This window comes from Microtus pennsylvanicus, chromosome 10, assembly GCF_037038515.1.
Source record: "Microtus pennsylvanicus isolate mMicPen1 chromosome 10, mMicPen1.hap1, whole genome shotgun sequence".
NCBI lineage: Eukaryota > Metazoa > Chordata > Mammalia > Rodentia > Cricetidae > Microtus > Microtus pennsylvanicus.
Window position 1 is genome coordinate 86,836,555 of NC_134588.1, and position 26,728 is coordinate 86,863,282.

Genomic DNA, 26,728 nt, shown 5'->3' on the forward strand with positions numbered 1-26,728 from the left:
GACAGTTATAAAGGTTCAGAGTTATGCCCTGTTATTGAGGCTCTAGGCATTCTGGTTGCCCTCATTGTGTAGCTCAGGTAAGGCCTGCACTGGAAGGAAGGATGTGTTTGAGCATCACGCATCACAGCAGACTAGCCATTCCCTGCTGGCTCTGTGACACACTAGGCAGCCATCAGACAGCCGAAAAGCATGGCCTCTCCCAGCATCACACTTCCTTCTTGCTCTAGCTATTTCCAAAAGCTACAGCCATAATGACTTCCAAGGCAACAAAGGACAATGGCCGTGGTAGAATGTCACTTGATCTCTTTCAACCCAAGCATGGCACAGAGCTTCCACCATTCAGAGCGGGTTCTTTGAGCTAAGGCAATTCTGGAAGGAAAGGGCATTCGTGCCCCATCTCACCTAACCTCTGGATTTATTTATTTGTTTGTTGGTTATTTTGGAGACGGACAGAATTGGATAATCTCAAGTAAAAGAAAAAAATTATTCCATAGTACTACATATGTAGCCTAGATAGTAAGTATTTGGAACTGCTAGTTACCGGTTTATCAAGTACTAGCCATGTGTTTGGCAGAGTGCTGAGCAGTGTTCTTCTTTTTAAAGCTTACCAAGTACAGAAGACCAGCATCACTATCCCCATTTCATAGAAAAGAACATAACACAGCAGTATTCTACAGGATGGAAGTGGACAGTTTGATGGCGGTGTGAACTGGGATCTATAGGGGTTCTCAACTGCTTTCATCATTAGCAGATGGCCTGATGGCTGGAGAGATGGCTCGGTGGTGAGGAGCACTTGCTGCTTTTGCACAGGTCCGGGCTCAGTTCTCAGCACCTAGATGGCAGCTCACGACTGTCTGTAGCTCTAGTTTTGGGAGATCTGATGCCTCCTTCTGGCATCCATGAGAACTGCACGCATGGTATATGTCTATGCATGCATGGAAAACATGCGCATTCAATAAGAATATATTAATCTAAGGAAAAATAAGAATAGACGTTCCGCATAGTGTTTAAATTATTATCTCTGACCAAGCCCAGAGGGTGTGTCAATGAGTACTGCAGACATTAGAAATGATTGTTATAATTATGATGGAAGGTGTCTACTCTGGATTGGTTCAACAGAGTTCAGAGGCATTGGTTTTCTCCATATCAACCTACAAAAGGATTCTGGGAGATCTGTCTGTTAGACTAGTGCTTTAAAGAGTTCAGTTGCAAGTTGGGATGCCAGTCACCTGAATAGGAACAGAGAATGACCTGATTTCTGCAGGAGATTCCTTTGTTCCTGTGAAATACACCATCAGAACTCTTAAAAGGACCGAGAACCTGGACTTCCTTGAGCTTCCATAACAGGTGACTTTAGCACGTATGAGCAAATGCGTGTTTGTACAGATGTCAGAATTCTCCAGAGGTGTGCTTTGAAGATAACCTGGTTATATTGTGAACAAGGACCTACAGCCTCCTTGCTCCACACTGATGGGTACCAAGGAATACCAAAGTGATTGACAGTTATCAGCCAGAGGATTGGTTCTTCTTGTTCACTGTAAGAACTTAATTTAAAAATGAAACCTATGAAATCTTTGTGTCCAATGTGGAGACTGACTCTTGGCCTGATAGGCGTCTAGAAATGAATGAGGTCACCCTATATCTGGTCACACAAGAGACTCCATGGTGCTGTGTTAACAGTGAGCTAAGAGTGGCCCCTCCCATTTGCTGACCAGCTGCAGCCGGAGAAGGGGCATTTGGGCTCACAGAAAGACCACAAAGTATACACATCCTGAGCCCTCCTCCCTCAGCCCTGTGTTGATTATCATAACAAGAGGAATGGGAACCGGACACGTTTGATCTAGATTCCATGAAGTCTGGGGAAATCACTAGACCTTATAAAAATGCGCAGTTCTGCCAGGACAGCACAGGCTGCTGTGAATGCAGGTCTTGTGGCCAGGCAGCTGCCCTCCCTCCTCTCTCTCCCACATGTTCAGCCATCAGTGTTCTTTTCCAAGTTCCTTCTTGTTTGCATTCGGTTGTCTGTGGTTGAAAAAAAAATCTGTTCTCAAAAATATTAATAGTTAAGATTAAGATTATTTTAACCTCTAAATAACGTATGTTTAACAAAACCGCAGCACTTTCTAAGTAGAAAAATGACCCACACATTTTCAAAACAAAATAAGCAAGCCTTTCATTTTTAAAGGAGTTTTTGAAGATGATACATTTTTTGTTTTGCGTCCATTGTCACGCAGTGATCGATATTTCTTAGCTTGAGAATTCAATGCTTTTGCATAACAGCAAAATAATAAGAAGCAGATTGCCAAGTGTTGTGAAGGCAGACAGCTGCCAAAAGCCTATGATTTCACCCATCCAGGCCCTGAGTATTCTGTTGCAAAAGTCAAGACGCTAATTCATTAAGGATTTCCTTAGCCTCTCCTACAGGAAATGCTCTACCCTTCCATCATGATAGCAGGCTTTCTGGGAACTTTTCTGTTCAGCCTAGCCCACAGTAATTAACTTGGCCTGGATGAGGCCAGTAATTAAAAGCAGATAGCATTTACATTTTGATGGAGAAACGAGTGCTAATGCTAAAGAGGTTTTATGGACCTAAATATTTTTCCCAGCCTCCCCTAATATCAAGTTTCTTGGGAGTCCACCTAAATTAGGATGATGCTCTACCAAGATAAAAAAAAAGGCACATTACCCACTTCATCCGTAACCCATATCTATAGCAAGAAAACCACTGTTAGGAACTTTTCCATCAGACTCAAGCACTTTAGCATAAACAATCTGACTTAAGCAATCAGATCTTCTCAACACATCTGTGTCACCCCTGATTTCCCCAGTCCGTTCACTTGAAATCAGGGACTGCTCCTTGGCAGCTGAAGATGCCATGCATACTAACCAGTTTCTGCAGGGAGAATTTATCAGAAGGCAAGGTTTTCCAACAAGGAAGTCAAGCCCGACCATTTGGCCAGTGCTCTCGGTGCCGCCATCACCCTAGTCCTGCTGCCCTGGCGTCTGTGGGCTCACTGTAAAATCGCACACAGGGAGGGCAAGTGGTGTGCGCAGCCCCATGAGACAGTGCAATGAGTACTGAGCAGAGACAGGTGACAACGCGCCGTCCTGGGTCTAAAGAGTTAACCCAGGGTATCGGCCATGGATCAGGCTTGAGCTCTTCAGATAAAACACAGACTTTGTTCACAGTCCTCATGTTGTTGGGTAACAAAAACAAGAAAGATGTTTTAAAGAATGGGAAGATCCAAGTACTCAATTATAATCGATCATCAAAGCCCTAAGATGGAAACTCAAAGATTGATGGGGTGATATTTCAGTAGAAGCATGGCACCTTCATAAATGCTGCTCCCCGGGAGGGGAGCTATGCAAGGTGGCTTTCCAGATGAGAAAGAAGCATGTCCAGAAGCCCAGGCGTGGGAGTGTAGAGCAACAGATGAGGGATCAGGAAAGCTGATATTCTTTGAGTAGCATCGATAGTGCACCTCTGCTCACCATAGTAAGGTACCTCAAGACAATAGATGAAACAGCAGATGAGAGGCCAGGAAATAGAAAAATCAATGTTAGGAATTATAACCAAGGATTCCCTAGATTCCCGTTATATGCCTAGCATCCAGAAATGATTCTAAAAGTGCAACTGCTATTAAAAACTTCCTTTCATTTCAACAGAGGACAGAAGTATGATCAATTTAGCCACAACAAGGACATGTCTGAGAGAAACCTAGCTTGGTCACTCAGGAGAGGATGTGGTGTCAGACTTCTTGTTGAATTGGTGTATTGGACGCACAGTCATGTCCAATGGGATGGGAAGGTGAACCTATTGTTCACATCTATTACAAAGATGGCCTTGAGCAATGAGTGACATCCTCAAGGTGGTGCTGAGAATGATGCTATTCTAACTAACAGGATGTTTCCAGATGTGTCTCAGCTTGAAAAGCTCCAGTCTATGAAATTCCTTCCGCCCCCCAAGAATGCACACACCTACGGCTCCCAGCACTTCACTGAGCATACTGCAAAGAGTCAGACACTATCTTTCTCCTCAGGAAGCCTAAACACATGCAGACGTTCCGGGGCAGTAGGAGTTCTTCTAAGTTTCCAGGTTCATGGAAGGAAATGCGGATCATTCATTGCACTGTAGACTAGGGTCTGGGAGAGAAGGTCATGGGAGCAGAGGATCATGAAACTGAAAACACGGGACATGTACACAGGTTCCAGGGAAGGTGAGAGGAAGACTGTCTCCTGAGGAAAGAACAGCAGGTACAATGGTCTGGGTTAGAGAGCGCTGGGGTTGGCTCCTGAGATCCCTGTGACTGTCAGCAGGACAGGGATGGAAAGCAGGGCCCAATGGAGAAGGGTTGTGCTAAAAATCAGGTTAGCGTGAGCTACTCCATACACCTAAAACATAGGCTTTAGGCTCTCCTAAAACCTGAGCCATAATTTTCCTACTATATTTTAAATTCTCTAATTTATTACTTGGAATCAAAAATGGATCAGGTGCAGCTTGGTGAGATCTTTCCAAACAAAATTTTTCTAATTGGGTTCCTTGATGGCTCCACCCTATAAGGTGCAAGGGTAGTGCTATCCACAAGTATCTCACTAGGAATACTATGGGAAATCCACCACCTGGAGGAACCTATGAACCTGCCTTTTCTAAAAGGAAGATACAAGGCAAGTGCTGCTTCCCAACTGGCCACCCGAGAGAGAGCCGAACTGTGTGGTGGGTTCTCCTTGCTGGCTTCACCCTGCTTGGACCATCTTGGGTTTGATAACTTCAGAGCAGAAATGAATGGCAAGTGTGTTTAGTAGCTGTGCCCAATGCCCCGAAAAGATGCTGTTGTTCCAGCAGCTTTGATTACAAATAATAGAAATTGATTTGAAAACATGTTCCTGTTTATCTGAATTAACTACTGCCGCTGCTCATCTTTTCTTTGCTCTAAAGAATTTTCCCCAAGGAGCTGGCATTGAGCATCGGGTTTGGCTAGGACACTGACAGGAGAACATATCGCCAGCAGAATAGAGTAGAGCTAGACGGCGCCTCTGATCGCCATGGTGTTCGTATGTTGGATCTGAAAGACCATGAAGGCAAGAAAACACAAAGCAGGGTTTCCCACTGATTGTAAATAGGTTATGAGCCCAAGGGAGGTGACAAATTCTTATCTGTGGCATCTCTGAGCCACAGTCTCACGGGCATTATATTTATCATGGCTACATCAATTCTTACAGACTAAGAATAAGAGAATTAAATTATTCACATGGAGAAAATCCTAGAGACCACAAGAGACATGAAGCTGGCAGCTGATATCAAACCGCAGGCTGATTCTCTGGATCATTTTAATTGTTCTTCATGCTGGTAACAGGAGGAATGTGTTCATTTTCATCTAAACCATGTCAAAGCATGAGAGTCTGTTCTGAGAAGATAATTCACCCACATTTCTGAGCCATGATGGGGGACTAGAAATACAGTTTTGGCTATGGTTTCCACAACTATTTCCCTAAGTCCTCAGAAGGTGCAAGAGTGGGGGTGGTCTCCTACCGCCCATACAACAGGGATAGTATGTAGGGGAAGGGAATGGCCAGGACATCTGGAAGCAGGGAGCAGACTGGGGGGACACCTTCTGGGCAAAGTGATAATAGATCAAACTATCCCCTACTCTAAGTTGTTTTATTTATTTTTTTTATTTTTTGGATTTTCGAGACAGGGTTTCTCCGTAGCTTTTGGTTCCTGTTCTGGAACTAGCTCTTGTAGACCAGGCTGGCCTTGAACTCACAGAGATCCACCTGCCTCTGCCTCCCAAGTGCTGGGATTAAAGGTGTGCGCCACCACCGCCCGGCTTAGCTGTTTTATATTGTGTGAAAGAGCTGTCTTTCCAGCTGTGTGTTGTTGCCCTAGGACACTGTTTTACCAGCAATTTAGTAGGCATTCTGGGGAGAAGGAGAAGTCCAGCCCTGGAGTGGACCAAGAAACTACACTATCTGTGAGGTAGTGATAGTATAGACTGATAGTCAAATTGTCCCCAGGAATAGAAAGGGGGTCACACTATAAACACGGGGACATATGGAAATCTTAACCTCATGTCAGGAAAACTAGACACAAGGACTTACTGAACACACTAGTTCAGTACCTAACTGGGTGTAACTCCTTTGTGAAATGATGGACACCTGACACTGGGGTGGCTCCATCCCACATCTGATATCCGACATGCACCTCAAGAACACGGGACTCCCCAGCATACACTGGCCTTCCTGTTGACAATGACTTCTCAACTGCCAGCCTGTCCTCCGATGGGCCTGTGTGGACTTGGCCATGACCTACCCTTCCTGCCCCTGTCCCACTTTCTGCCCCTGGCCTGGACCAACCCTGCCCCCCTAGAGTCTGCTGTCCACTCTCACGCCTGACACCAGTGCCCTCAACGGAAAGCAGACATGCTCATGTGGGTTGGAATCAGAGCCTAGTTGGGTTGTCACTTGCTGGAGTTCAGATGGAAGAACTGGGGTTTGGATATGCCAAGGCATTCGGATCCCGGGCATTTGCTCCCATTCACATCCCTCTGTGAAAAAGGCTCTTTACCCACAGCCCTGGCTGATCTGTTTCTACAACAGGGTCTTTCATGAGCCTGACAGAATGAACTCCACATATATACATGGGCTATAGAGATTTGCTCGGAGATGTAAACCCACCTACATAAACACTAAATTCATGTCTACGGTTTTTGAACCAGGATAACATAGAAAGTCGGGGCTTGGAGACCAGGTTTTACCGGATTGACCGGGAGAGTAGAATTGTTCTGGAAAGAGAACTACAGCAAAGATTTGAGGAAGGAAATACAGGGGCAGGACAGAACAGCTCCAGACACAGCCAACAGAGAGGCTGGAGCTCTTGATAGACCCTTGATGTGTCTGATCCTAAGGCAATGCTCCTAATAAATCTCACATCCGGTGGATCCTGGAACCCATAGTCAATGCTTCTGAGAGACGACACAAACAGAGAGCTGACTTTTGGTTGTCTCTAGTAATTGAGAAAAATATTTAATAACTTTACCTATCTGGATTTCTGGTAGAGACAGATATCATTTCCATAGTCCTATTTCCTAATGGAATCCATCTAAAACCTTATTGTAAGTACAAAGGTGAACACATAATCAACACTGCTTGGGCTCTACAGACAGTTTTCCCACGCCTAGTCTCTCTTGTCATTCTGAAGATAGCTTAGAAGTGGGGTCTCCCTGTTCCCAATACCCCAAAATCAACCAAAGTATTTCTTCACACTCATATGTTCCATAAATAAAGAGTTCACAGAAACATGTGATTAGATTATGACTTTCACAGCTTTATAATGTGGTACCATGATGAGGAACACACTGGTATAATAATGATTGTTTTGGGCTTCTAGAGCTTTCAGGCTTCTCAGCAGTTCTTCCTATACCAAATTTCTTTGGAGACTGATTTCTTCCTACTCTGAGAGATTCAGGTCATCTCTTAATATTGCCATCTCACCTTTATGCTGTGGAATATTGTTTTAAAATATGTTATATTTGTTTATGCTGTAGAGCATTTGTTTAATGATGCAAAGATGTGTTGCATTCTTTTATGTTGCATTTGTTTAACTCTGTGAAGCTGTGTTACTTTGCCTGCCTAAAACACTTGATTGGTCCAATAAAGAGCTGAACAGCCAACAGCAAGGCAGGAGAAAGGATAGGTGGGGCTGGCAGGCAGAGAGAATAAATAAGAGGAAAAATCTGGGGAAGAGAGAAAATCAAAGAATGAGAAAAGGTAGAGAGGAGGACATCAGGGGTCAGTCACCCAGCTACACAGCAAGACACAGAGTAAGAAGTAAAGAAAGGTATATAAAATAAAGATAAAAACCCAAAGGCAAAAGGTAGGATAATTTAAGTTAAGAAAAGTTGGCTAGGAATAAGCCATGCTAAGGTCTGACATTCATAAGAAAGAATAAGCCTCCCTGTTGTTTATTTGGGAGCTGGGTGGTGGGGCCCCTAAAAAGGAAAAGAGTAAGAAAAAAAACCAACAACAGCCTTAGGCAGAGCTGTGAATCAAATAGGGATTGATGCAGATGCTGGAAGAGAAAGGGCTATGGTGACAATGAAAGTCGGGGCTAGCAGAAGCCATCACTGTCAGTTAGGAGCTGGTATAGAAATTAAGCCAAAAGGAGTAAAAAATAAATCAAAATAATAACAAGACTGACCCCTGAATCTGGTCATACTTCAGGAGAGACCTACAAAGACAACACGGTTTCAAGAGCCCATGTTTTCAATGCTACTTCAAGTTAGAAAGTACCTGTGCCGTCAAGTTGTCAAACACTCCATGTTCCAGCGTATGCCAGTCTGAATGTAATTGGCCCCTATAAACTCATAGGGAGTGGCACTATTAGGAAGTGTGACTTTGTTGGAATAGGTGTGGCCTTGTTGGAGGAAGTGTGGCACTGTGGGGCAGGGCTTTGAGATCTCTTTTGCTCAGGCTTCCTGTTGCCTGCAAGATGTAGAACTCTCAGCTGCTCCTCCAGCACCACGTCTGCCTGCATGCTGTTGTGTCCCACCATGATGGTAATGGACGGAACCTCTAAACGGTAAGCCAGCCACCCCAATGGAATGTTTTCCTTTATTAGAGTTGCCATGATCACTGTGCCTTTTCACAGCCATAGAAACCCTAAGTAAGACACAGAGCAACCAGGGCTTAATGGTCTCATCAGTTTCTGTATGGTGGAGGACAGAGGCTGGCCTGTCACTATCAACAGGTGCATATCGTGGAACCGCAACCTCATAAACAACAATAAACGCCCAATGTCCAAAAGGTCCTTCATTTTCAGCCCTAAGCTTCTCTGGTATTGACTGTTATCTATATAAGAGCTTATATCTTTTCAGAAGTTAAATTTATACGGTTGACTGATGGCCTTAAAACATCAACTCCAAAGGAAAAACAAATTAGACTCTGAAAAAGAAATAAAATCACAACAACAATAAAAATAAAAAGGGTTTAAAAGATAAATCTAGTACCAAGTAGAAGAAGAAAATATCTGGGTAGCTATAAATGGTTCCCTAAATCAGGAACACACACCAGCATCTACTGCAAAAAAAATAATAATAATTATAATAGTAATCTGTTTTGATGGAAATAAAGTACTGCAATATTTATCGTCTGTGCCAGAGTTCTAATGACTGCGGGGCTAGAAGTGAAGTGTCACAGCATGCTCCACATGTTTTTAACACGGTCTCTGAAGGCTCTGGAGGCTATTAAATTTAATGAACCCATCTGCTATGAAATAGAGGTCCCAACGTAATCAGCTTCCTCCATGCCAAGTAATGCAGATGGCAGACTCTGTTCCACAACCCAGCAGGAAGGTTTCTGTTTCTCCTTCTGCATCTCTCTGTCCTGAGGATTGCAACGTCTTTGATATGCAGTGGTGTCTTGGGAAAAATACTGTAAATTCCATTTCCAGCCCTGTACAACTTCCTTACGATGGCTTTGACACCCCTGAATAATTGCTTCTGGGCAGTAAGAAGTTGTAGCTTAAAGCAATCACCCAGATCACTCCTCAATGGCTGAGGTGCCATTCCTAGATGGGAAACTGAAACAAATGTGCAATTTATCAAACCCAAAGCCTTTCCTCCAAGTCGGACTTAGTGGGGGGCGAGGAGGAAGGATGAAGGTCCAATTTGCCAATGCAAGTAAATAGGTTTGAAGTTCCTGCAGATTGCCTGCTGAATTGCATTGCCAGCAAATGGAAGGGACGGGAGGGCTGGGTAATGAATTCTCATTATTTTAAATGGTCACATTCCCACTGTTTTTGAAAGATTTCCTTGCTTCCCTTCTGTGTATCACCAAGATCTGTGCAAACTCCCCTGGAGGGGTTATCAGAGTGTGGATGTCTCCAAGGTTTGATGCTACCTCTGCCCTACATGGTGATTGGGTAGCTTTACCGAGCTGATTAAGACCCAACTGCAAAGTGCAAGCGATTTGCTTACAAAATGGAACAAATTTCACTCATAATGATTTTTCGCTCTGCACCTCCAAGATAATGGCTGTGCATGACTCGTGTTCAGATGAGAAGACTATAAATTCCAGAATTCTGGTGTTTGCTGTTTTGCCAATTAATACATGAGATCTTATTAAATTAAACATAATTAATGTTGTTAACATTCATTCATTTATTGGTCTTCACCAGGAAAGCAAATTGAATAGAGCAGCTATGGCAGACATAGAGTATTTAATCAGACTGGAAGCAAGAAGCCAGGAGATTGAGTCATGAAGAGAGCTCTGTCTCTGATACCAGAGTCAGGCTTGGTAAATGCAACCTGTGACCCCAAGAGCAAAAATCCAAACCCAGGCTTTGTTCATGGTTCGGCAAGTCCCTGAACTTGTCCACACATAGAATATCACGAGCCAATGTGTAATGAATAAAAAAAGCAAAGCGCTAGACTCCCAGGTTGCTCTGAACCATTCTGTCAACTATTGTTGATTCTACAAATATATCTGTTGATGCTGGCTGCTTGCTTACAACACCTAGTGAGTCAAGCAGGCAGGAATCCCCTTCACCTTGACAGCTAACTCAGGTAATTAAGGAGAAAGATCTAAGGTCATTGTAAGCAAACTTAAGCAATGTTCAGATTTACTAGACAATTAAAAATGCCACCTTCCTGTGGACTTGGTGGAAATGATATAAGTCAATAAGGTCATGGGTTTTCAGCTTCCAGAGGAGGAAAAAACCCTCTCCACATCACAGCATAATAAAAACAGGGGGCATGGAGATCTGAAACGCTGTAGAAGAATGGACGCAGCCTCCCTGGTCTGAGAGTTTGTAGGATAAGACATGGCTAGATTTGCTCCCGGTATATCAGCAGTTTTCAATCCAGAGCACAGAGGCAGAGGAGCTGTTCTGACAGGCAATATTCCAAACTGGATCCTAGGACTCAAGCTCCCAGCAAGTACAACCCCATCAAACCCCTTGCCCTTGAGAATGGGCAGGAAAGGATGTCACTCCCATAATCAAATTACAAAAAAAAATTGATTTCAAATTAACGAAAGGGAAGCTAGCCTAGTGAACCTAACATAATGGGGGAAGCCATTAAGGGGAGTTTGAGCGCAGAGAGATAAACTCTCCCGGTCTGGAAGCAGGGAAGCTTGTGTGACCATAGCACCAATGTGGTGCGGATTGCAGGTGGCTTCTGAGTGTGGTTTCCAGGTGGCAAGAAAATGGGCCCTCGGTCCTACAACTGCTGCAAGCAATGGAACTCTGCCAAGAATCCTGACCATCCGATTCTTCCTGGGAAAGAGCTCTGAGCTGTAGATGAGGCCTCTTCCACAACTCCCGGTTACCCATGACCTTGTGTGCTCCAGAGTGGACGGACACCCATAGGAGCCTCAAGACCATACTCTGCGCCATTTTAAGCAGTTAAATGCATGGCTGTTTGTTACCTGGTCGTGGGGAACTAACACAGTTCTTTGGGTGATGCTGAGCTGTAGAAGGAAGGATGGATGAAGAGAAGGCAGGAAGTGAGGGAAGTCGGAACAGGGGAAGAATAGGTAACTCTCAAACCCTGCAAAGACAGTCCTTAGAACCAATCCTGGAAGGCAGGTTTCATTTCCATCTTATCAGGGCAACTGGCTAGGAGGCAGAGCTAATGTAGGCTGTGAGTGTGTGTGTGTGTGTGTGTGTGTGAGAGAGAGAGAGAGAGAGAGAGAGAGAGAGAGAGAGAGAGAGAGAGAGAGAGAGAGAGAGAGACGGGGAGAGGAGAAGAGAGAGAGAGAGAGAGAGAGAGAGAGAGAGAGAGAGAGAGAGAGAGAGACGGGGAGAGGAGAAGAGAGAGAGGGAGAGGGAGAGAGAGAGAGACCCAGGTTACTGTTTTTCCTCATTCAGAGTTCTTAGCTCAAGACCTAAGATAGATTTTACAATATATAAATACATTAAAGAGTGTTATGCCCAAACCCCACTAGAGTTAATACACATGAAGAAAGTGCTGGTTACCTGTCACAGAGGCAACTGCTCATCATCTCAAGCTGCTTTATGTAAGAGCAGTGCTGACCCTGGACTGCCCTAGATGAATGGGTTAGGATAGAAGATAGAATGCCAGGCATTTTCAAGCCATCAGTATACTTAATAATACTAATCAGCTGTGGGTGTACCCTCTCAGGCACAGCCAGAGGTGGGCTTCACTGATCTTCCATGCTTCTCAAGTCAGTAAGGGGCAATCATTTCTGGCTTTTAGGAGTTCATCGCACGCTAAACTCCAAGTGTACTTTTAGGGGATTCCAAAAATCAGTGGGATCATCTTAGCACTCAGATTCCAGAGATGAATCCAGAATGTAAATCTTTTACTGACCCCAATGTATAAATGATGGGATTTTTTGGTTTGGGTGTTGGTTTGTGTTTCTGCTTGAGCTGCAGGGTCTAGGTCTCCATGACTTGTTTGAAAAGACTGCGGTTTCTCAGTCAAAGGCACTTGACAGAGTGACTCTGCAGCCACCCCCTGGCCTGCAGAGCTGGTAAACACACAGCCACATAAGCAATGGCCCAAGAGGTCTCTCAACATCTCCAAGGTGAGAAGGTTCCTCAACACTTCCTACTCAAGAGCTTAGTTATCTAGTGAATTTGCAACTATTTGACAGCAGGCATGAGGGAAGCCATGACACCTTGCTGAGCTGTTATTTCAGCCTGACCAAACACTGGGTCCCAACTTCTGTGTGCAGCAGAGGGTTTGTAGGGTGACAGGACGTGTCAGCTCTGTTATATGGAGTTTACTCTGTAATGAGCCATGATGGTTGAGGCACAGAGTGTTAATTCCATATGTAGCATAAAACTTAAGAGGAAATCCTGATACAACTGCTTTCCTATTTTAGCCGTAGGCCAACTCCTCTTCTGCTGTCAAGGGTTATTTATGTGGGAAGGCCTCGAGTAGTCTCCATGAGCTTCAGGCTATGTTTCTAGCCGTAACAACCGACATAAGCGCCACATCCTCTTTCTCAGCTATATAGACTCCATCTGCTTCTCATTGGTGATGCTAATGTTATTGAACCTACTCAAGATGTTGTTGGACTTGTCCCACTACCCAGTGTACTAGAGAACAGATACAGTACCCTAGTGCTCAGGTAGTATTTTCCCCCTCATGGTTAATTAAAAATAATCTCTGGAGAAGCACTTTGAGACAATAAAAATGTCCTTCTCATCATCCAACTTTCCCCCCAGATTTCCAATCCACTGATGTGAGCTTGGTGGTCGTAAGCTACCATGACTGCAAAATGGTGACTCTCCAGCCCATTACCCTGCCACTTATCACATGGCCCGGCACTATGGGTTATTCTTGCTTCCCCATGGAGTTAATCTGTTTGGTGTCTGTTTATTATCATTGAGAAAACATGGATTGCTGTTTTACTCAGCAAGCCATCGTGGATCACTGTTATGTGTTGTTCTGAGTTCAACCTGTCCCAGGATTGATCAACAAGAGACCTGTAATGTAAACTGCAGATTTTTGATATGATCATGCTATTGTATTTAGTGTTTCCTTATTTTTTGATATTAGATATTTCATGTTTTCTTTATTCAGAATCCCAGTCCTGGAATGAGCAACTTCTCCAAGGAATCCTGATTCCTTTTTCTGGGATCTGGTTCCTTCCTGAATAAATTCACTGCTGTGTAGGTACTCTGAGCCTAGCCTCCTTTAGTGAACATAGTTGGAACTGCATTCTAAAGCTATTGGTTCACTCTAACTCCACAGGCACCTGCCTTGTCTTGAAGTATTTTTCTTTGTTCACTTCCATGGTCCTCCCAACATAGAACTGCTTATCACTACAAATGATGCTAAGACAATTTAAATTTCTTTGTAGCATTCTCCTTAGATTTAAAGGTAGTATAAAACAATTTATTCAAAATTTAATAATGTATATTAGCACTATATCAAAGATTAATTCAAAAGGTTAGTTATTTTTTTCTTTTCTCTGGTTTCTCGGTTAATTTGTTATTTAACTAAAATAGAATTATTTTTGTTCTTTACTTGTTGGCACTTTATTTTTCTTCCATGCTTATTGTTATAAATTTAATGTTTGAATATGCAGCATACATGCTTTCAAAACTCAAAACTGTACACACACACACAGAAAGAGAGGAAGAAGGAAAGAAGGACAGAAAGACAAGAAGGAAAGAAAAAAGAAAGAAAGAAAGAAAGAAAGAAAGAAAGAAAGAAAGAAAGAAAGATTGGGTTTTTGTTACTGTTGTTATACTGGTTTGGTGAGGTTAGGTTTTTTGTTTGCTTTAATTTGAGCTGTCCAGAGGCTCAGTGGGGAAAGGTACTAGTTGCCAAGTTTGATGACCCAAGACGGATCCCCAGGAGCCTTGTGGTATCAGGAAAGAAAGGAAGAATCAATTCCCTCAAGTTGTCCTCTGACCTCCACACACATGTTATGGTACACATATCCCATAACCCACACATGAACACACACATACACACGTGGCCAGGGATACAGCTCAATGAGTACAGAGCTTGTTATGTAAGCCCAGAGAGCCGAGTTCAGTTTCAGAGACCCGAGTTCAGTTTCCTAGAAACCACAGAAAGCTAGACTCAGTCAGGCATATTTGCAACCCAAGCACTTCCACTATAAGACAGGCAGAAGCAGGAAAGTCCCTGGAATCTTCCAGGCTTGCAACCCTGAGTATGCAGTGGCAAGAACGAATGACCCTGACTCAATCAAGGTGAAAGGGCAGGACTGCACTTGAGATTGAAGATTGTTCCCTCACCTCCACATGTATGTTACTGTATATGTGCACCTGCACTCCACACACACACACACACACACACACACACACACACACACGGCATACACACATGCAAAGGTCCAACAGAAATAAAACTATGTAAAAAGGGATGTCCCATTGCCCCCCGGCCTCTATCCTCTCATGTCTTAGAGGTGAGCAATTCCGTGGACTTTTTGTTTCCCTAACTTTGCATTTCTGCGTGCACAACGCGCCACCTAGAAGACTCGCTCTTGCATTTTCCCGCTTTCCCTAGCAGCATGCCGTGCTCTGCTCTAAACCCTCCATGCTGAGAAGCAGAGACCACCCTCGTTCTTATTGCCAATAGTCTATGGCTCACACGAACAATCTTTAACGCTTGGGGAGTCAGACAGTTTCCAGCATTTGGAAATTAATTACACACACTTCCAGTGAACAAAGATCTTACATATTTGTTTGTCTTGATGGGGAATTACTTTCATGGTTCCAAGTATGACTGCTGGGACAAAGGGCGGATGAACGCCACTCCCTTCTCCATAGCGACCGTCCCACTGCGCATTTCCATAGTGATCCATAGAGGATCTCTCCTGCTGGCCTTCTCACCAGCAGAGGACCTGGCTAAGTTTCTCACTTTTATCACTCAGCTATTGTGAAATGCTATCTCATCATGGTTTAGTTAGCATTTTTCTTACGATGGGTAAAAGTATATATTTTTTCCATATCAAAAGCCATTGTGTTATTTGTGTGACCTGCCTATGTCTTCTGTTACTTTCGTTTTCTATAGAAATTTTTGGGAGGGTCTCCTCAATTTTTCACAATGTTTTATTACATTATTTGTTTATGTTTGTGAGTGAGGGTGGGGTCACATGGTTTCAAGCGTGGAGGGCAGAGGAGGATAACCCATGATAGTTAGTTCTTTTTTTATCTTATAGGTCCTGAAGATCAAACTCAGGTCATCAGGATTGGTGGCAAGAGCCTCTACCTGCCAAGCTCTCTTGTCAGTTACTCAACTTTTAAAATGCTCTTTGCCTTTTAAAATTATGGCCTAGCTCTGCTGAGATGAGATCATACACTAAGTTCCCATATGTCATCGGGCTTTTATTGGCCTCTCTGCTCTATTAATCTGCTCAAGCTCAAGCATCATATGCTTTAACTTTAGATTCTGTTACTACATTTTTATACTGAGAAGTTAAAACAGCCGATCAACCTAGACGTCTAGAGTTTGCATGGCCAACTACAGAGTGGTTTGAACTTCAGCACCAGCTAGACCCATTCTTCTTCGTTCCTGGCTCTTCTGCCTCACTTAACTACAGGTAAATGAGATGGCACCATGACTGTTGAGGTCATTGTCATTGATTTAAGCATGGTGTCAGATTAAAAAGCAGTCTAGCTATTTTGTTTTTATAGTGAGAACTGAACTGGAATCTGACTCCCAAACTGACAAAAGATCATTGTCACCATCAACCAGAAAGTGTTTCCCAGCCCCCACCTCTCATCGTCAGGTGACTTGATGAACATTCTTCTGAACCAAGAGTTACAGTCCTATCTGTGTCTTGAAGGTCCCACTGTGGGTGGGGTGGGGTGAGCTGTGGTGGCCTGGATGTGTCAGGGTGTCGCCAGTTTGGTTTTCATGTGTTGTTATTGTCCCATGTGTGCCTGCAGCTGCCAGAAATCCAGCAAGAAGAAGGAGAGGAGCGCCCAGAGAGAGGAAAGTCTGCCTAAGGCAGCCATGGAGACTGCTCCAGAACGCAGCTGTGCCTGTGCTGCCGTGATTAATGTTATGTGAATCCCAACAAAACTGACAGCGGAACACTCCCGTGAGAACATTTACAATCAATAAATGAAACATGCCACTCCCATCAGACTCGGTATCACTATGAAAAATCGTCCTGAAATTACACAAAAACACAGCCATGGGATGATTACTGGATGACTGGCAAAGCCTCTCCTTGTAAGCACACACTGGAATCCAACTTTTCAGGAGCCCATGATCAGAGATCACATAACCTCGCTCACAGAATCCCACGTAATCGCATTTTTGCCTGTCTATGGGAGGAGGATGTAATTGCATCCTCGGTGGTGGCCCCCATTTGTTATCACAGTGAGCATCAGTCGCATCTTCGACTGAGACCGGGCCTCACACGTGGCAAAGCTGAGTTCATCATTGTGCTTCTCACCACTTTCTCATGCAGGAATGTGAACACACGTGGGATATGGGGAAGTCACAAACAAAAAGAGAGCATGTTTGATACTCTCAGAGTTGCAGGTCATTTTCATGGCCATTTTCCAGCATGACTTTGTTTGCTGGGGCCAACAATGTCTATTGTACCTACAGTCTGGGACAATGGTATTAAAGGTCATAACTAATGGAGAATGATATGACGTCTTATCCCTGGAATGAACACAAGAAAGCCCTGGCACTGAAGCATAGGGCAAACCCAGCCTCTCCCCAGGGCCCTGTAGGCTTACAGTGCTATCGATGTATGCTTCGGTCCACACCACGTCATGCTCCTGGTCGATGACTTTGGGTCGGCTGAGAACATGGAGGTATTCCATAACATTCTCCTGCACATCAGCCAAGGTGGAGATCTGGGTGAAAAACCCTGCAAAAGAAGGACAGGGCTTAGGAACATACAGCAGAGCATTCTTCAAGAAAGACACACTGGCCGGAGCCCAAATTCCCTTCTTCATCATTATTAAGTGTTGGATCTCGGCCCTCCATCTGAAGTGAGCTGTATCTTCTCTGACAGAGGATAGTCACCGAAAGGAATGAACTTAACCCACACGGAAAGAGTTATTGAGTGTTGAGAGCTCTCCCCCCAGGCTTTGCTAGGGACAAAAAAATCAGAGCACTCACTCTAGGCAATCCTGTTCTTCCCACATTAGTGACTATATTTCCAAGGAGATAACTATAAATTCCAAGATTAAAAAGATCCCATTATTATTATTATTTTAACAATAGTAATGACTAATGTAATAAAACAAAGTTTGCTATTTCTTTGACAGATAGAATTATTTTTTTCTTTGTTTTGTTTTATTTTTGAGGCAAGTTTGGAATGGCCATGTCATTCTGACTAGCTTTGAACTTGCAGCAAGTTTTCTGCTTCAGCTTCCTGGATGTTGAGCTGGATGGTTTTCATTTATTCTTGATAATACATATGGGAGGATTATTATTGTGTAATAATAACATGCCTGCAGTGGGCTAAGGACTTGTGTTTTACCCAGGTTCCACCAGCATTGAGCATAAATTACAGGACAAAAGCACAGATTGAGGGTTTCTTGGTTTTACTTGTTCTTTCCATGCCTCTGGTTTATGCCCATTACTTCTACCGGGTTTTAGCCTGTGTATGCTTGAGGCTAGGATTCCAGATCCTACTTTAGCATGACTGTCAGACTGACATGCCTGGCTTTTATGCAACAGACAATGTTCTAAGCATGCAATAGTTTTACAGATGATGTTGTCTGCTTGATCTTGAGTTCAGGGCACTTCAACTTGGGGTCTTGTGGGCTTTGCTGCGGGATAGGAGGTTTGGAAGGGAAGAGAACACTAGGCACAGGTCTGGCTCGCCTAGAGGAAGCCATTTGTTCAAGTGTGGGTGGAAATCTTTCTTAGCAGAATGAACAGGATGGGCAAGGAAGGCACTGGCTTCGGTCATAAGGATAGGAGAAAAGATCCACAAAATAGTACAGCCACCATTAAGATATAATAGGGGTAGCCAATCAAGTCTGGCTATACCAAACCACGGTCTTTGGAGGAATAGAGATAAAAGAGGGATAAAGGAGGAAACTAGTGGGGTGGGGGCAGGCAATTGAGGAGTGGATCTGGCAAAGCAAAGAACACAAGGGAAGCATCTAGATCACAGAGAATTGGACCCCTTCTGGAAGGAAAAGTAGCTCAGAATGTCCCCAATTTAAGAGTTTAACAGAGAGCAGAAATGACCCAAATGGATAGGCCCAGCAAAGCATGGGAAAGAGTGAGCTCTTGTCTTAAAGCAGGAGGTTACAGAAGGACTTAAAGCTGGACACAGTAAAAGGACAGATTCATGTAGCTTCCCCTCGTCTCTAAGTAAGGATCCATTCCTACTCTTCAAATAAGTCAGAGACGGCTTAAAGGAAACTCTACAATCAAATCTGCTGTAACACTTGCACAGCAGTTACAGACATTCCTTGTGTCTGAACCAAGCACACGGTAGGGAAACACCAGCCCTTCCACTGTCTGGGATGGGCTGGACCCTCCCAGAACATTTCCAAACAAAGGCCAGCTGGTTTGAATTTAGTGTGCCAGTTCCCAACAGGTTGGGACCATGTGGCTTCTGGGTTCCTGATGACAGCCCTGCCCAGGGCTAATTAGCATACATTATCACTCCTACCTGCCCCACCCTTGTGGTCCAGACTACATCGGGGAGGCAGGGCCCCAAAGGAGGAATGGGGATGCCCTGTTATAGCATGAGATCCCAGAACAGGACCCGTGAGTTCTCTTGGAGGTCTGGCCCCTGCTTAGGGAGATCCATTGGTATATGTCTCCTAGGTGGTCCAGCTGAGAGGCATGACTGGCAAGAAATACTTTATAAAGGACTACTAGAAGACAAGGGACATGCCTTTCCCAAGAGGAGTCATTTCTCCATGCCAGGAAACTATCATCTACTTTGTAATACGAAAGAAAATATATAATATCTCTGCTAGTAGCTAAACCTGGGGTTCTGAGTAAACCCCAGGTTTACTATGAGCTGGCACATAGTACCAGCTAAGGAGGGTACCGCTGTTGGTCAGTCTGGTAGTTCTGGATCTGGATGACAGTAACTTGGATGAACACTTTCACTGTGGACCTATTCCCGGGAAGATAGTCTGTCTCAGGTCCTGGATTGCCTCTATTTTCATGTCCAATCTTCAAAGCCAGCATGTGAAGCTCTCTGATTTAGGCTTTCCAAAACAGCCAAGAGAAGAAAGGAGATGGATGTGTGAGGGAGGATGAAGGACACAGCTCATCAGCTTAAAGAGTGAGAGTGGAAAGGTGTCAACAATATGTTTGTGAAGGATTGAACTGAGAAATGACCCTCGCTCAGCCTTATTTATCACAGTCAAAACCCGAATGTCACAACCAGCTCATTTCCGGGTGCTCCACGCCTGCAGCCAGGCATTTACCTGACAGCTCTTGTGGATGAAATCGGGTACCCAGCATAAAATTCAAAAAGCCTGGGGCCGGGCGATGGTGGCGCACACCTTTAATCCCAGCACTCGGGAGGCAGAGGCAGGAGGATCTCTGTGAGTTCGAGACCAGCCTGGTCTACAGAGCTAGTTCCAGGACAGGCTCCAAAGCCACAGAGAAACCCTGTCTCGAAAAAACAAACAAACAAAAAAACAAACAAAAAAAACTTAAAAAAATTCAGAAAGCCTACTCTCAGATTTCCTTTACAACTCTTTTTGCCTCCAACCGCTGTTAGCCTTCCCCATCTTAGACCCAAAGCAGAAGGAAGACCCTAGACAACCCCCTCATCACTCTCTGCTCCTCTCCTGGTCCCCTATCTAACTCGCCAGCAGGTTTTCTGGTCCAGTCTCTAAAACTCATTTAACATGACTATTCTTTCCTTCAGCACTTTAACCTCGTTCCAAGATTCCATGGAGCATAAGCAAATCCAACTCCAGCCCGCCATGACTCCACCCCCTCATTTAGGTGTAAGGATCATCTGGAAGTATAAAGTGTACGTCCATCGATCTGACGAAATTACTGTAATAGTTTCCGCATAAAGTCAGAACAAAATCTGAATGTCTTATTCTGACCTCCAAAAGCCTTCCTCCACTGGCCTCCACCTACATGGAAAGCCCCACACACTGTTGCTGAACTTTACTGAGCCTTTCTCCTGTTCTCCTATGCTGAGCTGGTCCCGATCCTTCCACCCTAGCCTGCCTAGAGCCTTCCCATGCTCTGCTCATTCTCCCTAAACACTCTTCCCTAGTTTTCCAACATGGGTCCATTTTGTCATCAATGAATTGGTTGGAGGAGTCTCTCTCCGACTGCGCCATTTGCCCTCACTTTCTCTCTCTGCATCTCACTCCAGAGTCTTGAGAATACTCAGTACCGGACTCTGACTTGCCTGTTTACTGTGTCTGCTGTCACTGGGATGGCAATGAAGCGACCCATATTGAGAGCCGGTGTGTTTCTGGTTCGGAGACACCTTCCCAGATTGGGACCAATGCAGAAACCTTCACTGGGGTCTTCGTGGGATTCACGTTGCTCTCTGCCTTGGGACCCATAACAGCCCACCTCAGGTTCTCATTACAGAAGGGGCAAAGCGAGGTGCAAGGCCTTGGCCTAGACCAACTTGAATCCAGGTTAATTGGACTCCAAAGCCTTTATTCTCAGCCTAGAAGGCATTCTGTCTTTCCAAAATAGAAAAGGACCATGGGCTCCTCATAACTCTGCCCCCAGGGTACCTCTAGTAGGCCATTTGTATATTATAGCTGGGAAAGGCTGAGGATAGAAATGGGCAAACACATGGCTGCCCTTCAAGGCTCCTGGCAATAATTAGTACCATCATACAACCCCAGGTCACGGTTCCAACTTATATTTCAATATGATAAGCAGAGATACAAGTCTATAAAAGGCAAGAAAAGCTGAAATTTTACATATATATATGTGTGTGTGTATACACATCTATATATGTGCACACACGTATATATGTACACACATATATGTATGTATGTATGCATGCTGTAAAGCTTACACAAATTTGGTCCCAGTCCACTAGAACCTGAAACCTTTCTGAAAGAGTCTTTTCTTGCTTCTAAGTTTCAGCTAGCAAATGTATGGTATGACCAACAAATGATGGATAGTAGGAAGTAGCTAAGGGCTGAGTTCTTTGGCTGAAACCATAGACGCAAGCTTCCCCTAGTTCCCTTCTGTATTCTCCGAGCTGGAGCTGGCGACCTTCCTTACTGCCTCTTTCTTTTTCTTCCTAGGAAATTCTAGCTCTTGAATGTTTATTCTTGCCTTTAATGTGCCTTTTTGAACTTCATATATCATGTAAGAGAACAGAATCAGCAATCATCCAGCAATTACAGACTAATTAATGCTGAAATTAGCCACCTATTACAAATGGTCCGCTCATTTTTCTCTGTAACATCAATTTATTTGCCTTGTTCCCTTGTAGCATTCCTTCTGTGAACCCTGGGCTACAGCTGCTCTGGGTGATAAGCCATAGGCAGCCCAATACTTTGTATTCCTATGATTTTACCTAACTTCTACGTGCTTCCAAAATCTCTTGCTTAGAGCTGCCTTGCCACAGAAAAACAATTCCATATTGCACTTTACAATGGCATCTGATGCCAGAGCTCCTAGAGTCGCCTGTAGGAGCAGACCCTACTGCCTACCTCACATTGCCAGGTTCTGGTCCTACCATTGCTGTGGTCTGTTGTTGCGACGGGGACAATTCCCTGTGTGTCACAAGAACATTACCACTGTGAAGCAAAGTTCCTATGGTGATCAATACAACACCTGGACTCTCAGTCACGGCCATGAGATCAGAAGAACAATATAGTCATAGCCAGAGCAACGCTAATGGTGGTAAGTCTGTTGTCATTCCCTCCTTGAAGGAGTGGGGAGGGCCTTAAACCCTCATCTGTATGCTAATCATGGCTCCCTCTTGTCCCCAACATGTCTGTGGTCTTGGGGAGTGCTAGAATATACAGGGGTGTAAAGTTGACTGTGTGTTAGGATTCCAGTGGTACAAATTTCACAAAATCCACAGTGTGTGTGTCTGGGGGTATGTGTTTATGTTGAGAGCTCAAGTGGGAAGTAGTTTTCAATGATGCAATTTTCCGAGTCAGAATGTTCCTTTGAGTAACCCCAATAAGCTTTTTGGGTCATTAAATGGACATGGGTAGACTAATTGCTTTGGTCATTACTATCTATTTCAGGTGAACAGACTTCTCTTTGTGTCTCCCCTGGAAGTCATACAACATGGGTCTAGCTCCTGCACATATTTCCAAAGATTCTCCAACCTCTTAAGTACGATAGGCTGAAGAAGAGACAGCCTATGTCTAGGGGTTCTCTCTTGATAAATACAACTGATCATAACATATGGCATATAGTGGTTCTGTGAGATTTTACAGAGGCATGCCACCTAAGTGTTGTGGTGCAGGAAGCAGTCAGTTGTTCTCAACTGCTATGAACAACAGCAATACGGTGATCTCTGTCTGAATCGCATGCAAGTCCTCACATCCTTCGGCGCTTACAGGAACGACTGTGTGCAGCTATCGGCCTAGATGCTCTTTTCAGATTGCCTGTGCTGAGAAACTAAAATGGTTTAACTACGCCTTTTCTCCTACCCACAGCCATTCCGATGGCCTCAGAAGTATGAAGCGTCTTTGGGGTTGTGAAACAGTTGGGAAGGGATAATGAGATTAAGAATTACTTCTTGGAAGAGTTTGGGGGCTGGACCTCCAAGGAGGGCTTAGGCTACCAGTTCTATTTCAAACAAGAAGAGAACAACCTCTAACCTCTCCAAAGGGGATAAGCTAAACACACAACTGGGGGAGACGCACAAGGCGTTTCGTTTGGAGCGCATGATGACTGAAAGGCTGAGAACTCAGGACTGAGCAAAGCCTTTGTTTGCACAGCTGGGAAACACTCCATTAACTCTGGCTTTCGAAGGGGGGATCAGCGTGCTCATTACAGATGCTGGCACTCTGCACACTGGAGAAGGTTATCGCCTCTTTATAAGCTATCTGAACCTGCCGACCATCCTTGCTGTTGTCCCAAGTCGCTTGTTTATGCAATGGTGTGAATTCAGCATTTCAAGCGCCCAGCCTGTCTTCGGTGGCAGGGATTGTTTTTAACATCTTGAAAATGGCATGCTTCTTTGCTTCATTAGAACTAGTACCCTTAGGGCAGGTCCTGCTTAGGCACAAAATGAAATAAACCAATATGCTCCAAGCCTCCCTGGATTTTGCCAGCCTGGTGAAGAAGGCAGAGAACTAAGGCCCATGAATGTCCCCGCCAGGGCATGCGTTTCCAGTGAAAGTACCTGAGGCCTCCTGGCTATGAATGGTTTCCATGGCTATCAGACTTCTAAGAAAGATTTTCTGCCCAGACAGTAGGTCTTTGAACACCAGAGATCCAGGGATGGCATAATGGCCACCACTCCCCTCCCCTCCTTTGGGGTCACTCTGTGGTCAGGCAGCTCAACCTGTCAGCAGGCTTCACTTTGGCCTTTCCCTGGTCTGTTCAACTCCTGGATGCTGACAGTTCATTTCACTGAAGATCTTTGTTGAGTCAGTGCAAAAACACGCAACATGGGTGGGTGGGGATTCAGACCCCATGTCACATGAGAAGAAAATGCTATGCTGGCTCCATCATGTAACAATCCCAGACCATAAACAAAGATTTAATTAATGACCATAGATGAATACTTCCTCACTGAACTTACGTGGCTAAAAACCTCATGACTGACGCAACACGAAGCCAGTGTTTACACGGGCTCAGATGAGCGGAACCTAATGCTGTCATGGTAAGGGAGACTCCAAATCACAAAAGGAAAATTGTTGGGAGCCATTGGTTGTCATGCGACAGCATTCCGGCAGAAACAAGGGCTTTCTTCAGGGGCTCCCAAGGCCTCTCCAGATAACAGCTAGCCTGCCTTCTGTAGATTTTCTGAACTATAAACTTTATGGGCTAAATTCCAGAGCTAGGTCCTGGCTTGATTAAATTATCTTTCAAGAATATTTCAAAGATTCTTGTAAATGACAACAAAAATGAAGCAAAGATACGGTATTAGTTGATTAAGACAAAGTTCCAATTTGAAGGATTTTCATCAGCTGGACACAGACAGTAAAAGCAATCACCCACGACTAAGAGCCTACTAGCTGATGGGGGAAAATTGCAATCTGATGTGGCAGGGACAAAAATAAAAATGCTTTTCAAAATAAAAAAAGAAAGGAACATTTGTTTGCCATGACCACAGAAAGAAAAGAACTGGGAAGCATAACTCACTCTATTTAAATGTCAAGAAAGTTCTAAGCTGTACAGAGGGACCTCTGTTGTCAACAGGAGTCTAGGTTTACTCAATTCCCTCATCCCATGCCTCCTCCATTCCTGCTGCACCTGCTCTGGAAAGGAAGCCCAGCATGTGACCTGGGATGAGCAGGAAGACGGACACTTTCATGAAGCAAGCCAAGCAACAAACAAAAGAACTATACTACGTGTTACTTCAGAGAGTCAAGGAAACACGAATGCTCTCCAGTGATGTCCTTCATTCTCCGAGGTGAGGAAATTGAGATGTGCTTAAAGACCATTCCAAACAGAAACAGGAAATAAAAGACACATCCAAGCCAAAGCACCACGTGAGCAGCCTGCTTGCCTGGCTCTATGAAGCTCCTCTGTCCCCGTTGGTCCGGGGCTTACCTCTACACATGTCTGATGAAGTGACCATGGCTGGTGACAGAATCTTTTCTGGGAAGAGGGGTTGGAAGTTAGGAGTTCAGGTTTGCTGGCCTGTGTCCAGGGGAGAAACTATCAAATCTTCTGTGTCTCCAGCAAAGGACATGTTGGACAAGAGCTAGGTGCAGTCCAGGAAGAACATCTCAAACCACACACATCTACAAAGTAGGGAAGACCTATCTCCGGAGAAGAATGATGTAGACATGTAAAGAAAATCTACAAAGAAAAGGGCAAACAAAAATACATCTTCCCCGCTCTTTCCTGAGACTTGACCTTCCTTCCCACTTAAAATTCTGAGTCACCCCCTTCTTTTCCCAGAACATTCTTTTCTTTCCTTCTTTTTTTCAGAGAAACAACTTTGATTGCTTGAAATAAAGTTCTTTTTCTTAAGCGAGAAAAGATTGCTTTTTAAATAAATAAACAAACTTTACAAACTGTAGCAGAGACCTTTAAAGCTCTCATTCCTGTTTCTTTCTTCACAGACACTACCATGTTGATGAATTACAGCTTAGAAGACCAGCAAAAGGATGGGCCACCTACGCATCAGTCTCAGCTGCTGGGTAACAGGACACCAGTTTTATGAATATGAATAAGTAACTTACTTATATTGTAAGCCATCACAGGAACACCTGCTTGGAGTAAAATCTGAGGCTGGGTTCTATCGGGTAGCCAAGATGAAGTAGGGGTCCAAGGCCACTCTTATAGAGTTTGTGGTCTCACAGAAGACATAAGCCAGACCTAGAGGTCACTGGCCATGGGGAACCATGAGAGCACTCATGTACTAGGAACAGGGCATGGCTCACAAGACCTACCTTCCTGCCTATAGCGTTTGTATTGGGCAGGTATTATACCACCTGCATTTGGCAGGTAATAAAGCCCAGTACCTAGTAAGTAGGTACATGAAGAAGGATGGATTTAAAATCCAAGAGGCTGGATTTAAAGTCAATCTTTCTTGACCATATAGAGAAATGGAAGAAGTCCTCACTAAACTAGAAGGCACTGTCACTTCCATTCCTGATCTCTGCCCCAAGCGTTGTTTCTGATACACTGCTGGGATTGGTAATAAATTGATTTCATAAGTATAAAAATCCATAAATGATTAAGTACCTATGAACTAGTATTGAACTACTGAACTTAGCATGCACCATTTCACTAATCCTTCTGTTTAATAAGAACCGACAGAGGAATGGGATACAAAATTATGATTCTATGGGAAGAATAAACACACGAGCTCCTCTGCACAGTGTATCGACTACAGTTAATGACAATGTCTGTATTTCTGAACATAATCCAAAATCTATGTTGAATGCACTCAGTACAAGGACGTGGTAGGCAGGTAATGGAATTCAAATTAATTGTCTTGATTTGGCCATTTCACAGTGTATTTATATCATCATAACATCAAGCTCTATGCTATTTATTGTTTGTATTTGTCAATTAAAATTCAAAGGAAGAACGATTACTACTCCATGCTGAATATTAAACTACTCATGCAAACTAAGGTTAATTTCACTAGTCCTGTAGCCAAAGCTTTATCATTGAAAATACTAACCTAGAAATCC

General features: G+C 44.0%; 1 protein-coding gene across 4 annotated transcripts in view; it reads right to left on the bottom strand.

The window, feature by feature from the left end:
• The window catches only part of Cacna2d3 (calcium voltage-gated channel auxiliary subunit alpha2delta 3), an 812,834-nt gene that overhangs the window by 259,949 nt on the left and 526,157 nt on the right, over positions 1 to 26,728 (bottom strand). For all 4 annotated transcript variants that reach the window (XM_075988898.1, XM_075988900.1, XM_075988899.1 and 1 more), the window contains exon 13: positions 17,201 to 17,334. In XM_075988898.1, coding sequence (XP_075845013.1) covers positions 17,201 to 17,334 — 134 coding nt within the window. The remainder of the gene's footprint in view (positions 1 to 17,200; positions 17,335 to 26,728) is intronic.